At 43.3% G+C, this 15,899-nt stretch overlaps 1 protein-coding gene across 3 annotated transcripts in view; it reads left to right on the top strand.

Moving 5' to 3' along the window:
* The first annotated feature begins 418 nt into the window (after nt 1-418).
* Nucleotides 419-15,899, top strand: part of LOC127594596 (galactokinase-like) — a 239,145-nt gene continuing 223,664 nt past the window's right edge. For 2 of the 3 annotated variants that reach the window (XM_052056473.1, XM_052056471.1), the window contains exons 1-6: nt 419-641; nt 719-941; nt 2,414-2,533; nt 8,483-8,618; nt 10,392-10,573; nt 12,177-12,327. In XM_052056473.1, the coding sequence (XP_051912433.1) occupies nt 477-641; nt 719-941; nt 2,414-2,533; nt 8,483-8,618; nt 10,392-10,573; nt 12,177-12,327 (977 nt within the window). In that variant the 5' untranslated portion in view covers nt 419-476. The remainder of the gene's footprint in view (nt 642-718; nt 942-2,413; nt 2,534-8,482; nt 8,619-10,391; nt 10,574-12,176; nt 12,328-15,899) is intronic. The other variant, XM_052056470.1, reaches the window with a different exon arrangement.

The following is a 15,899-nucleotide window of genomic DNA, read 5'->3' as shown; positions in this document are numbered from 1 at the left end:
ATGGGCCATTGGCACAAGAACAATTCTAACATTTATAACAAACACTGGTTTAGATTTATATTTTTTTGCTGTCATTGAAGAAACAAAATTAAACCAATTTTTCCAATTTGAGAGTGAAGTCAATCAAAATTATCAATAACAACTCAAGCTACATTTCTCGAGAGGTTGTTCCTGATTTAAAAACCCAAAACTTTACTTAGACAACGTATCCAGACATATACAAATTTTTATTATTGAAATAACACACTTCAGCAAATGCACAAAACATGCCTGGGAGGAAATAAAGAATATAAAAGCCACATAAAAAACAAAAATAACGATAAGTTTCAAGGGACAATATACAATTTGTGACGTCAAGCTCTAGCGCGAATCAAGTTTCGATGCGTGGCTGTCTAAGTTAATGTACTTCCGGACACAATTTAAAGCCTCGGCATTAATTCGTCTCCGCATTACGAGTTACAGTTAACTTCAACAGAATGGCCACTCCGTTACCAAGCTTGGATCAGCTTGTTTCGGAGGCCACTTCTTTGTTCAAACGCATTTTTGACGATGAAGCTCCTCAGTTTGCAGCGTGTGCTCCGGGAAGGGTCAACCTGATCGGGGAGCACACGGACTACAACCAGGGATACGTACTTCCAATGGTAAAATATTTTGTTGCTACGACCCTCGTGACAGAGACGGAAATTGCTCAGTGACCAAAATTGCATTTGTCAGCCAGGCATTACCCCTGGTCACTGTGGTGGTTGGAAGTGCCTCATCTGATCCGGAAGCTACCATTGTCACTGCGAGCGAGCATGCCGATGAACCCAGGAGAGTAGACCTGAGACTGCCAAAAGGAACATTCTCACTCTCTCCAGGGCTGCCAAGTGAGGGACTCCCACTCTCTCCAGGGTTACCACACTGGGCCAACTATGTTAGAGGCGTTATACATCACTACAGAGGTAAAATACACAACTATTATTTACTAGAAGGGCCAATTCATAGCTGAAGTTATCACAACGCCCTTTAATATACTGGGCTCATTTCAAGTAACTTATGTTCGGAAATTCACTCTGACGCCCACCAGAGTGGTTTTGTTCGGAGAGGTAGGACTGTGGTTAATGTACAGTGGAGTGGAACTCCAAAGTTCATAAATAGAGGTAATATTTGCCATTGAAATAAAATAGAAAATGCAATTAATCCATTGCATCCCTGAAATTAAGTTTTTGCCTTCTTTTTAAACCAGCATGTGGTTCAAATTAAATATACTGTGGTAAAATATAGAGACACACAGTATTATCACGAAAACATGTGAGAAAAAAAGTATTTATTACTCATTAAACAGAGCAGGGGAAACCGGGGAAGAGGCTTGTGGTCTTCGTCCAGAATAACAAAGAGAAAATATGATTCAAGTGTTTCTTTTCTAGTTGTTTTTACCATATCAATACAATACACAATACAATACATACTGATTTATACAGCACTTTCACAACAGCTGCAGCTGTTACAAAGCGCTTTACAAAACCGTTTACAAAAAAATAAAATATAAAATAAAATCTGAATCATCTTCATTGGCCAAGCATGTGGAACACACACAGAATTTGTCTCCGGTAGTACAGGCTACCCTAGTATCATCATCAGATAATAAACACAACACATAACATAAAAACACAGACAGTCGTGCACACTTAACCGCTTTTCCCTCATGCGCTTTGTTGTTTTGAGCAGTTCTAGATGAAAGAATAGAGAATACAAAATGTCCTTTCACCAGTGGATCAGAAACGTCATGCTCAAAATGTGCACTTGTCGGCTACAAGCTAAATTTGAAAGGCAACAAGAAGCAGTAGTGTTCATTGACGAAAAAAGAAATTGGTTCACCTCTCCTGTCCCATGTAAATCCGTTTAAATTCCAACCGGCAACTTTCATTTCCAAATACAGGGAAACCTGTATTTTTCTGTTTAAAAAATGCAGTGGGATGTTGCATTGTCATTTCAAAGTTTAATTCACTCCAAATGGCGATTTGTGGTTGGATGATTATGAATACGGTGGTGGAATTTCTGCCTTCATATGCAATAGCTTCTGCCTTCAGCCGCAGAGTTTTTAGATCACAGCACTGCATTATGCACGTAACACAAGAATTACATAGATCCAGCCGCTGTCCATACCTAGACCATTCATATTTCGAAATTTGTGGGAAAATGAAGCTAGTCATTTTTCAACAAAAAAATTGATTTTTCTTGCAACTGGATACGGTGCAGAGAAAATTGAAAGTGAGGACCATCTCCATGAGGTCGCCATTGATGAAGAAGGGAGATGGATTTGCCCTGTGACTCTGGAAGGCATCATATACTTTTGTCTTTGTGGTGTGTAGAGGTGTTGGCAGGCTCTTTGCCTTTGACAGTTGATTATCTTCGATTATCTTCTGTTTTTCAGCTCACCCACTCCCAGGTTTCAAAGCTGTGGTGGTCTCCAGTGTCACTCTTGGAGCAGGTCTCTCCAGCTCAGCTTCTTTGGAAGTGGCCTTTTACACATTTCTGCAGCAACTCAAGCCAGGTCAGAGATCAACAGTTACACTATATTAAAAACTCTTAAGAGTATGCTGTTTTTGTTCAGTTTTCTCCCAAGTGTTTTTAATTAAAATTAAAATGTATATTAGTTTTAATTATAAGCGTTTAATTGAACAAAAACATAATGTGTGGGATGGAAATCTTCTATCACGATGTAAGCCATTTTTAGATCACGATAACAATATACCATGATCAGTTTCCATTTATTCTTAAAAAAATATTTGACAAAAAGTATATACAACAATTTATTTTGAAGTGACACTAAATATATCAGTATTGAATCAGAAGTGCATACATTGCTACTGTTGCTATTTGAAATTATTGAATGTAAAAAGAAACAAAGTCGCCCACATATTTTTGCACAAATGTAAATATCAATCCATATAAGAAGTAAAAAAAGATTTTGACAGAAAGTTAATAAAAAAATAAAAATGATCTCTACTGTAAAAGTTTGAGAACATTTATTGCATAGATATCAAAAGTCACATTCAAATCTCAGGTCAGTATTGTGACATTTGTGACATTACATGCATTCATCTATGCATCTATTTTCTGAATCATTTATCCTCAGAATTAAGATACTTTTAAAGAGTATAAAAAATGTGTAAAAAAGTAGATTTATTAATTTTCATTATTTCAAAAACCAATGATTAATTTCAATAACATACTAAACAAAATGTTCCAATACATCAAGGTTTTCTTTAAATTAATTAATTATTTTTTTTTAAATGTAGGTCAAGTAATCACTAACTATATTAGATGAACGCTGGCGAGTTTTGGCTGCCTCTGCTTAACCCGTATTGTTTTGTGTTTTTTGTTATTGTAAAGTGTCCTTGGGTGTCTTGAAAATGTATTATTATTATTATTATTATTATAAGGTGTGTCTCCTATGGGAGGCTGCCATGTTTTGACGTGATGTTCTGCTACGAATAACCAAAGGAGACGAACTTCACGAATGTACCGTATTATCGGCACTATCAGATGCACCTAAGATAAGATAAGAAAAGATATCCTTTATTCGTCCCACACTGGGGAAATTTACAGCCTCCAGCAGCAAGAATGTATGCAGAAAGAAGAAAGAGAAAAAAACAACAAACATCTTTCAATTAAATGCAATATGAACACAAAATGGATAAATCGCAGTACTATTTACAATTTTTCTTCACATCATTTAATTATTATTATTATTATGATTATTATTTTTTATTCATCAGCCTGACAGCAGTCGGTAGGAACGAGCGTCGGTATCTCTCCTTCTTGCAGCGCGGGTGTAACAGTCTCTGGCTGAAGGAGCTACCAAGTGCTGTCAGAGCGGGCTGGAGGGGGTGGGAGGGACTGGCCATCATAGCTTTTAGCTTAGTTAGCATCCTTCTGTTGCCCAACTCCTCCAGAGTGTCAAGGGAGCAACCCAGGACAGAACTGGCCTTCCTGACCAGTCGCTCCAGTCTCTTTCTGTCCCGGGCTGAGATGCTGCCTGACCAGCAGACAATGCCATAATGGATGGCCGAGGCCACCACCGAGTTATAGAACGTCTTAAGGAGTGACCCTTGAACCCCAAAAGACCTCAGTTTCCTGAGTAGGAAGAGTCGGCTCTGTCCTTTCCTAAAATACCTAAAAGCATTCATTTTTCCCAACAGCAGACAATGCGCCCTATAATCGTTACAGCTGCCGCTGTTGTGAAAGCGCTATATAAATCAGCATGTATTGTATTGTATTGTATTGTATAATCGGGATGCGCCTCATATATGTTGGTAGTTCCAGTCTGTCTATAGTCCCCATTGAGTTGTTTCCTTTTTAGTGTTCCTATGCCATCTAGTGGTGATTATTAGCAGGAACCAATTGTAACATGAAAGGGTTCTGCCCGACACTAATTGACATGCATTTGCCAACACCCACTCAAACAAGCAACTTTGTGAGATCTGCACGACCATTATGAAAAGAAAATAATACCAAAAGCATAATTACAATACAATACAATACATGCTGATTTATATAGCGCTTTCACAACAGCGGCAGCTGTAACAAAGGGCTTAACAAAACAGTTAACAAAGTAAAATAATAAACACAACACATAACATAAAACATGGACGGTCGTGCAGTCCTAACCACTTTTCCATCACACGCTTTGTTGTTTGAAGCAGTTTGATATGAAAGAGAAGAGAATCAGTGTCCTTTAACCAGTGGATCAGAGACGTCATGCTCAAAATGTGCACACATCGGCTACAAGCTAAGTTTCAAAGTCAACAAGAAGCTGTAGCATCCATTGACGAAAAAAGAGATGGTTCACTTCTCCTGTCCCATGGAAATCCATTTCAATTCCAAGCGGCGACTCTCGGTTCCAAATACGCATCGGCGCTCTGCGCCAACGCTCCTCTCTCCTCATCCTCAACTTCAGCAGCCATTCATCCCACCGCACCAACGCCGACTGTCCAACAGCGCTGACATCTCCACTGAACAAAACGAGGTTGTGAAAAATGCTGCCCCTTACAGGCGCAAAAAACACAAGCGCCCCAGGTCTGTCCAGCACCGACAGTCAATGGCGCCGACATTCCTCCCAATAAAAATCTGTGCTGGCACAGGCGTGCTGCCAAGAAGGCACAACCACCAAGCACAGATGCTTCTCCTTTGACGAATGTCGTGGCCAAAAAACGCTGAAAACAGTCCATATCAGGTCCACACGATGAAACAACAAACAACGTGACAAAACAAAAGACAAAAACAACAAAAAAAGAACAAAAAAGCAAGGCTCTTGAAGAGCACTTGCTGAAGGCTGCCTACTCGGGCGCCATCTTGGAAAATGTAATTAACTACTGACGAAACGAAGGAAGAAGGAGACAAGCAAGACTTATAAGGACATTTAGTTTGTGTGCCTGTTTGTGCAATCAATTGTTTGTAATACCATTTGTATTTACATGATTCACGTAGTAACAGCTTGCCAATGAAAGTTGTGATGGCTTGGCTCTCGACGAAGGCGGACGCTTTTTGCACAGCTCCCCTGCCCTCGCCACTTAGTCTTTGTGCTGTCTTTGTCTAACTTTCTCCTAGCCTACTACCGTGTTTTCATCCGAAGAACTAACCATGGAATTAATTGGCTGGTCTCTCGATGTAATCGACAAATTTTTTTTGACGGAAAGAGCGGGCAGTGGGGGGCTTGCTTGCCCTCCGGGGACACTTGCTGCCGGATACGCCCTTGATCCATGGAGAAAGTGGAGACTGGTGTGCCTGACAGTACTGTCCGTGGAGGATGTGGAAGACATCTACATCATTGGTCTTTTGATAACAGGTATGCTGCTGTTTGGTGTTGGCAGCTTGCTGTTCTATCGCAAATTTCAACCGACGGGAGCGGCTCTATTGGAAGTGAAGAAGCTGATGGTCACTCTGGATGGCTTGGCGCGAATGTCCAACACTCAGACTCAAGCTGTGACTGAGCTCAACCGCAATATTGTGGCGACTTTTGCAACTTTGCGGTTTTTGGAGCGACTCCGCGTGATTGAAAATACCATGGAGACGTTGGAATTCAATTTTAATTTTTGGATCTGAATGATTGCCGCCAGTGATAGATACAGACCAAGGACTCAAGACTGTCTGGAATTGTTGGCGGCCGTCTCTCCAAAACAAACAACGCTATTTGGCCTTTCCCCTGGATTGATAAGCCGGGACTGTCTTCATGATGAGCAGACCTCGACGAAGCAGCTATGACCTGTACACGCATACACATACACGACTGGAGAAGCACACGTGCATACACATCGTTGTTATCACCGTCTTCATCGCTCCGATTCTTTTCCCCCCGTGACGTGGTTCGAAAATGCGGAGCGCAACGGTGAACCGTGCAGCTGGTCATTGTTTGGCCGCGTCGCGGTTACACCCCCCCCCCCCCTCCCCATTCATCCTCCCCTTATACATGTTATGTCTTGTGACTTGTTGGAACTGTCATATGCTTATTCATGTGCTAGGGTCTTTTTTTTATCCTGGACTTAAATTATCCTCGGAAGAGGATAGTTCGAGCGCGTTTTTTTTCCCTCTCCCTACCCAGCGTTTTTCCTTTCTGAATTCTGATTGTAATTTCCCCATTGCGGGACAAATAAAGGATATCTTAATAAAGGATATCTTGCCAATGAACAAATAGGTATAGTCTCTCTGATGCTCCGCATTGCATGTGCTTCAAAATGCAAGCACGTTGAGCGCAAGTTTTTGCATTCTATTAGTTCAACACTTGATTACCGGTAAATTAAATTCTACACACTGTACCTTCAATATTGTAGGCCACTTCCCAGCTGACGTACGGGACGCTGGCCAATTTCTTGTTTTGTGTGTAGCATTATTTTGTATTAATTTTCTCTCCAGACACTTTTAAATTGTCTGCTATTTTATGTACCCCCTCATTCAGGTGCACTGTGTTGTGCAATGTTATTGATAGTGAAAGGCCGAATTAGGCCTTTCACTTATCGATAACATTATTACATTAGCTTAGCAAGGATCATGGCATCTCCTTCCTTACCTCTGATAATTACTCTTTGTAATCCATTCGTAAGTATGACATTTGGAAGATGTTATGTTTATTCGCCACAATCACAGAGGTGAGTTGATGGAGGCTGCGATTCCTGAGCTAAGAGCAGACCCGCAAAGTGTTTAGCAGCCATTAGTGACTACTGGTTGCTAAACACTACTGAGTAGTCGAAGCTTGTTGGTGAACTTGCTCGCTTGCTGTTACAGCGCCTTGCCTCAAACTAACAACTACCATGCTGCAGGTGACATAAGCAGCCCAATGAACCTTTTTTGGGATGCTCACCGCCGTTGCATTTAAGGGAAAGGTTTTTAAAAAATGAAATTCTCAGTGAGTTTTCTTGTTATCCTTTGTGTTTTGCTCCAAATGCAACTGCTTTGCCTGTATAGTTTGAAGGCCTATCCAGCATTCTTGTGAGCCTATTTTCTTTTCAGCGCTATTCATTATTACAGGTTTGTTGTCGTTTTATTATTCTTTCCCAAAGCAGTATTCTTCGTTATTTACATTCACCCACCTTGATATTTATTCATTATCGACTTTACGATACATATCGCCCAACTCTTCCCGTGTGGATTTTGCATGTTCTACCCGTGCCTGCGTGGGTTTTCTCTTTACTCCGATTTCCTCCCACATTTCAAAAACATGCATAGCAGGTTAATGGAATTCTCTAAATTCTCTCTCAAGGTGTGAATGTTAGCGCGGATGGTTGTTTGTCTAATCCTGCGATTGGCTGGCGATCAGTTTAGGGCGTACCCCGCCTACCGCCTGAAGACAGCTCTGATAGATAGGCTCCAGCCCATGAGTGACAAAATATGCAAAACCTTTCCCCCTCAAAAACAAAACCACGTTCAGTTAATTAGACATCCTACATGCATAACAGGTCGGATCGGTGTAATAGTGGTATTCATTCATGTGTGTATGTGTAAACCAGTGTCCCAATTTTATTGAGCCTGTGCTCATATTTTACACAGAAAAACAAATAAATTAAAATACAGAATCACAGCTGACTGGCAAGTCAGTGATTAGACTTCCCCCAGTTGCATTCCAGAATTTCTCAAATAAAAAAGAATTGTCTTAAACCTACAACGGTGATCTGGGATTGCTAAATCTTGAACGGGGGAGATGTGTGTTGACAGTTCTGAGGTAATGATGAGTTCCAGTGTATGACCTGTGGATATGAGTGGGTTGATAAATACGTTGAGTGAATTTCATGTTAAGAACATTTTTATAGAAATCAGCTGCAAATGAGTCAAATGGATCTTTGAAATGCAAGTCACTTAAAATAATGACTTGGCTATACTTCGAGATAAGGGACTGGATTTTTGAAAAATCTGTGATAAACAATAACGGTGCCTGGGGATTGTGATTGTAGAAATTGTTGTATGAGCCTTCATATTTTTCTGATTCTTTTTGCTTGTTTTTCAATAGATGACGGAGACAAAGTATCCAAAGCAATTGCATGCCAGCAGGCTGAGCACACTCATGCCGGTGTGCCTTGTGGCATCATGGATCAGCTCGTGTCGGTTCTTGGGATGGAGGGGCATGCGTTGCTTATTGACTGCAGGTATGGTACATTTCAAGGAAGAGTAAACTCTTGGAACACAAACTTTGATACCCCTCTGTTAATGAAAGAAAAACCCGAGGGTGGATTACGGGGCCATCAGCTTAACTCATTGAATACCACCCCTTTTCACTGGAGCGACCCCCTCAACCCCTCACATTTTACTGAATTTTGACTGATTTGCAAGGCGCATCGAATTTTCTGTTCTATGGCTATATAAACATGCAACCTGTCAAAAGAAAGGTGAGACTTGCTTCTTTCAGTAGAAAAAAAGTTTATTTATATCTTTCTCCGTTCGTTGGCAATCAGTATTAGAAAACTGCTAAGTTTGATGGAAAAGGCCGATTTTCTGCAGAAATCCAGAGAAAATTAGCTTTTTGTAAAAGCATGCATTTCAAGCATCATTTAAGATAAGATATCCTTTATTTGTCCCACAATGGGGAAATTTACAGCCTCCAGCAGCAAGAATGTATGTAGAAAGAAGAAGTTTGCTTTAGTGACAGCTCAAATAACTCAATAATGTGTTCCTCCTACAAAAGAACATTACAAATAATGTTTTTATTGCAAAATAATTTATTGGCACACAACAAAACTATTGAACTATGAACAAAAGTGCAAATTGAACAATGAACGAAAGTGCAGCTGTGGAGAGGATGGTTTTTGGCTTCCATCCTGTTTGTCACCACATCGATTCATCCCACCACATCCAGATGCACGACCTATAAATTATGGAAACATAAAAAGTTGCAAATATATTTTGCGGCAGAGTGAGGTGCAATAATTTTATTTACCTTTCTTTCCACCACCAAAGCAAGGAGTCGTCATCTTTTGGCTTCTTGTTGGACAATCTGTAATTTATAGAAGTACCTGTATGTACAATTACCACACTTTTATTTTTCTATTTTTTTATTGTTGCTTTCCACTTACATTTCAACATCTCTCACACACACGCATAAATTCTCACACACTACTATTTAGACTATTCATTCCACGTTGCTCAGCATCCAATTTGAAATGATATGGAATATGAATTTAACACTCGTGGTTTTAACAGAGCAGGCTAATATAGCACGTATAGATACATACAGCATGTGTTGCCTTCATTATAAGGCTTTTTATTTTTTGCGGCTCCAGACATACAGTATGTTTTTTTGTTTATTTTGGTCCAACATGGCCCTTCCAACATTTTGGGTTGCCGACCCCTGCACTCGGAGCTACGCTAAAGGATTACAATACTATACAGCTTTATTTATATACAGCCTTCAAAACCTCTGCAGCTGTAATAAAGCCATGAGAACTGGTCACAAACACGGACATGACACATATAATTACAAATGGAAAATTGAATGCTTTTAGATGCTCTTTAAAGTAAATCCGGTATCTTAAGCAGTCAGAGGAGAAGACAAAATTGAGTCCAGGCTCTTCACCTTGTATGGCTGTGTTGTTAGAAGTACCAAGAACTAAACTGAGGCTCAGAGGGGATCGAGCCTTTTCTGTTGCTGGTCCCTCTCTCTGGAATGACCTCCCACTGAACATTCGGCAAGCCGCCTCGCTGCCCATCTTCAAAACCCACTTGTATTCTTTGGCATTCGGCTCAGCATTACTTAGATTTGTTCTTGGTTCTACTGTTCAGTGATTTCTACCGTCTTTGTTACCGATTTGTTTTACTGTTTATTGTATATGTTAGATTGCTCCATGTACAGCACTTTGTATGCAGCGATGGCTGTTCGAAAGTGCTCTATAAATACAATTGAGTTGAGTTGTCATTTCCTGCAGGTCGCTGGAGTCCACCCCAGTCCAGTTAACAGTTCCAGATCTCGTCTTTCTCATCACCAACTCCAATGTCAAACATTCTTTGGCAAGTAGCAACTATGCCTTGAGACGTGCACAGTGTGAAAAGGCTGCCTCAATCTTCGGGAAACCCAGTCTAAGAGATGTGACCATGAATGACTTGGAAGGTTTGCACAACATTTTTATCATCTTATTCCAGACTATTCGAGGCAACACTTTAGTCAAGCCATGACCATTCTTCATTTCTTGTGCATTCCTCATTCCTTATATTTTTCTGCCATTAGTGGTGTATGTATGATACAGCATATTTTGGTATTGATCTGAGCGCAGTTAAAAAAAATAATAAATGTGAGCACAATAAATCACTGTCGTAAAAAAAGTACTTTTTAGATTTTTGATCTGTTCCCTGGTAGCCTGTTCACCTGTTTGTTGTTCCAAACAGGTGTTTGATGAGCAATCTAACTTTCTCATTCTTTTTTGCCACCTGTCTAAGCTTTTTTTGAAATATGTTGCAGCCATAAAATTCTAAGCTAATGATTATTTGCTTTAAAAAAGTTAATCCGTTTGAAAATTAGATGTCTTTGTAGTGCGTTCAATTACTGAAGACGTATGTTGAACAATACAGTGATCCCTCGCTATTTCGCGGTTCGTTTATCGTGGCTTCAGTGCATCAGATTTTTTTCAAACATGTTAATTAAAAAAAATTTAAGTCTGCAAACGGTCCGGGAGAAGCGGCGAAAGTCAGCAAAACAACAGCGAGTCACATTGAGCAACATAATCAGTACTACATGTATATGTTTACTGTATTTTGTTATTCATACACTAACCTAACCTAATTTATACATGTTTATATATACTGTTAAATCTATTAGTATACAGCATTAAGTAATGTTAATAATGACAAAATGTACTTCTACATGCATGTATATCATTAAATTTGGCCTTATAAATATTTTTTTATATTCATACACATGTACATGTACTGGTACCTATACGGGGGGGGGGGGGGGGGTTACCTTTTTCACCAACTCCAAATATTGAAAACACAGAAAAAAAAAATAGCCATTCAGCACTCAGGTTTCAACGAGGAACCACGTGATTTACGTCGAAAGTTACCGGAAATGAAAGCATTCGAGTAGACTAGCACCACTATGGGCAAAAGCAAACTGTTAGGGGTTGGGGGGGGGGCGGAAATTTTCTGAATCCGTATGATTTGTGCGATACGGCCATATACGTAAGATTCACCACAAAATCCGTATGAACTATGGCTAAACCGTATGAGTTGACAGGTATGGATAAATGAGAGATTACTGTATTTGCAAGTCATTGTACAGTGGTAACTCTACTTCAAATATTAATATGTTCTGGAAAAAAATTCTTAACTAGAAAATGTTGTCAGTAAAGACCATGTGAATGCCCTAATCCGTTCCAAGGCCCCCCGAAATTCCAACATGTTTTATAAAGCATAAAAAAAATGCATCAAAAGATGTAACAAATATGTTACAATTTGATTATTGCATAAAAATGAGAGTTTTGCACAATGTAAAAAACAAAGAATGGGGCAAAGAATAAAAATGGTCATTTATTTATATTTTAACTGTACCTGTATTCTCATAACAAGAGGCAATATTTTCCTGTTTTCCTGTCATTTTTCTACATTTACAGATACTCTTTCAGGGAAGTTCAGTGAATAAAACAAAAACTACACCGTATGCCAAGTTCCTGCTCAACCCAGCAACAAGCTGACTTTGTCTGAACTCTACATTTCAGATGCAAGAGACCAACTCGACGATGTGATTTATCGTCGAGCTTTTCATGTTATTGGGGAGATCCAAAGGACTGTCAGAGGTGCAGAATACTTGAAGACGGGTGCCTATCAAGAGTTCGGCAAAGTCATGGTGGAAAGCCACAATTCCCTCAGGTACTGTAAAATTAAACCCTTTTATTGTTTTTTTTTGCATTTTTATCATGCCACCATTGGAGCCTATCGCACCATTCACACATTATTACAGTGAAACTCCTCTACAACGAAACCATGTGTGCAGCAAGAAATTTTTCACGGGGTATTTCACTGTAGCAAATTTGATCTCAAATGTAAAACACACACACACACACACGACCAAACGAATGTGTACACGCACACACAAACGTATGTTTATTTTAATTCTAATAGTGCATAAGTATGAGCATACACTTATTTGACACTTCATATAGTCAGTGTAGTGTAAGGAGCGACGGCCCGGCGAAGTGAAGTGAAGTACTCGAAGAGCGGTGGTACACTGTTTTTATTCAGCACACGTACGATCATTTATATACCAGCAAAGCGGACGTTAGTGTAAACAAACGTCCAGCCCACCCGGGGGCTGTGATTGGTTGGTAGCGAGCGGCAGCGGGGGCCGCCGATTGGCTGATCAGTCTCGCGGCGCGAAATTCAAATGTCAGAGTTCTCAGAGGGCATTTGTGGTTGCTACAAATACTCCCCTGTTAGAAAGTCCTTGGCAGGCTGAGTCCGAATTAGGATAGTGATGAAAGTTCATGGTTGGGCGTGCAGGCGGTCGGGCGGGCGGACGGCGCGTCCGGCTCGAGTGATGGTCAGCGGCGCGGGTTCGTCGTCGTCGTGGTAGGCCGGTTTCAGGCGGTCGATTGAGACCCAATCCTGTCGACCATGGATGTTGAGGCGGTAGGCCTTGTCGTTACGTTGCTCCACGGCGTACGGGCCGCGGTATGGTCGAGTTAGAGGCGGGCGGTGGGCGTCGTTCCTTACGAAAACGTGAGTACAGCGACTTCGGTACTCGTCTGCTGCGCTGGTCTTGGTAGGTCTGGAGTACGGGTCGGTACTTTCCGACGGTGCGTCGGAGATCGGCGAGATAGGCCGTGGAGTCGGCGGCGTCTTGGCTGGACGGGAAGAACTCCCCGGGAACGGCGATGGTTTCACCGAATACCATCTCGGCTGAGGAGACACCGAGACCTTCTTTCGGAGTCGTCCGCATTCCGAGAAGTACCCAGGGCAATTGGGCACTCCAGTCTGGTCCGGTGCAGCGGGCCATGAGCGCTGCCTTCAACGTGCGGTGAGTGCGCTCTGCCATTCCGTTGGCGGCGGGGTTGAAAGCAGTCGTATGATGCACACTCGTTCCCATGAGCTGACCAAGGGCGGTCCAGAGCTGTGACGTGAATGAAGAACCTCGGTCGGAGGTGATATCGTCAGGGACTCCGAATCTGCTGACCCAGCCTTGGAGAAGGGCGGCGGCACAGTCTTGTGCAGTGGCTCCTTTCATTGGGATCGCCTCAGGCCATCGAGTTGACCGCTCGGTGGACGTGAAGAGATACTGGTAGCCGTCTGAAGGTGGCAGCGGTCCAACTATGTCGACGTGAAGATGGCCGAAGCGACGTCGGGGTTGTGGAAACTGGCCGATACCGGATTCTGTATATTGGCCGATCTTACTGGCTTGGCATTGGAGGCAGTTGCGAGCCCAGGCTCGTAGTCTTTGTTGATTCCATGCCATACAAACTTCTCGGTCATCAGTTTGGCGGTTGATCTTCCAGACGGGTGTGATAAACCATGGATAATATCGAACATTTGACGTCGGAGCGTTTTCGGGATGAGTGGCCGAGGGCGTTGCCTGCTCACATCGCAGAGTAAGGTGCGTCCGTCGTCGCCAAACGGTACGTCTTCCCATCTCAGGCCTGTGACGGACTGACGATAGTCAGCGGTGCCCTTCTGATCAGCCACTTGGGCGTCGGCGATGGCTCCGTAGTCGACGCCAAGATGGACGGCGTTGATTTCCACTCGTGACAGGGCGTCGGCTACTGGATTCTTTTCACCAGGGACGTACTCTATCTCGCATCCGAATTCTGCGATGGCGGAGAGATGACGCTGCTGACGGGCGGACCACGGGTCCCCAGCTTTGGTGAAGGCATGTACGAGGGGGCGGTGGTCGGTACGGATCTTGAACGGCGTTCCTTCCAGCAGGTGGCGGAAATGTCGCACAGCCAGGTATACGGCGAGAAGTTCGCGGTCGAGCGTACTGTATCGGGTTTCAGGTTGGCGTAACTTCTGACTGAAGAATCCCAGAGGCTGCGGGATACCGTTGATGACCTGCTCCACCACACCTCCTACAGCAACGTTACTTGCGTCGGTCGTCAGTTGAAGCGGAGCCGCCGGCTTCGGGAATGTCAATGTCGCGGCCTTGGCGAGGGCGGCTTTCGTAGCTTCGAACGATTTGCTCTGGGCGGGGGTCCATTCCAGGTGTTTCGGGTTGCCGCTGAGCGCATCGTATAGCGGGGCCATGACGTGGGCGAGGCGAGGCAGGAAACGATGGTAATAGTTCACCATCCCAGTGAACTCTTGGAGAGTCTTGATCGTTTTCGGCGTAGGGAACTTGTGGATGGCGTTGACTTTAGCGGGCAGGGGGCGGACTCCGGAAACGTCGATCTCGTAACCGAGGAACTCTACTTTCGACGCGCCGAAAACGCACTTGTCTCGTCGTACTACCAAGCCGTTGTCGCGGAGCAGTTGGAGGACGTTTCGGACGTGGTCGTGATGTTCTGCCTTCGTCTTCGAATGGATGAGGATGTCGTCGACGTAACATACACAGTACGACAGTTCGCCGAGGATGCTGTCCATGAGGCGTTGAAAGGTGGCGCCGGAGTTGCGAAGACCGAACGTTGAGTAGTAGAAGACGTAGGAGCCGAACGGCGTGATGATCGCTGTTTTGGGGACGTCGGGCTCGTGGACGGGAACTTGAAAATAACCTTTCAAGAGGTCCAGTTTCGTGAAGTATCTGGCGCCGTCCAACTCGTTGGTGATGTCCGCGATGTTGGGTAGGGGATAGTGATCCGGTTCCGTCTTCACATTCAGCAGGCGGTAGTCTCCACACGGCCGCCATGAACCGTCAGTCTTTTTTACCATGTGCAGCGGTGATGCCCATGGACTGGATGCTTTCTTGCAGAGTCCCATTCTTTCCATTTCGGCGAAAGCTTGTTTGGCGGCCTTGAGTTTGTCGGGCGAGAGGCGTCGGAACTTGGAATAGACGGGTGGTCCTTTTGTCTCGATATGGTGGAAGATTCCGTGTTTTGCTGCTTTCCCCGGCGTCTGGTGAAGTTCGGGTTTGAAGACGTCGGCGTACTCGGTTAGTAGGTGCTCGTATGGATCGTTGGTTGTGAATGCACAGACGTTGACGTTTTCTTGGACCCGGGCGACGAGGTCGGTGGACTGGAACGATTGGAGATTCAGCATTCTTCGGTTGCCGACATCGACCAGTAGGTTATGGTGCCCGAGGAAATCAGCTCCGAGCAGTGGTGTCCTCACGTCAGCGATAATGAAGTCCCAGGCGTATCGGCGGTTGGCGATCTTGATGTGGATGCGGCGGCATCCATACGTGGCGATGGGCGTACCATTGGCGGCCACGAGTTTGACTTGGCATGGCTGGTTGTGACGTCGGTTTTGGTCTGTGGCGGGGTAGATGGAGCGGCATGCTCCGGTGTCGACCAGGA

The sequence above is a fragment of the Hippocampus zosterae genome, unplaced genomic scaffold, assembly GCF_025434085.1.
Source record: "Hippocampus zosterae strain Florida unplaced genomic scaffold, ASM2543408v3 HiC_scaffold_22, whole genome shotgun sequence".
NCBI classification, from domain to species: Eukaryota; Metazoa; Chordata; class Actinopteri; order Syngnathiformes; family Syngnathidae; genus Hippocampus; species Hippocampus zosterae.
This window is presented reverse-complemented; position numbering and strand designations above follow the sequence as displayed.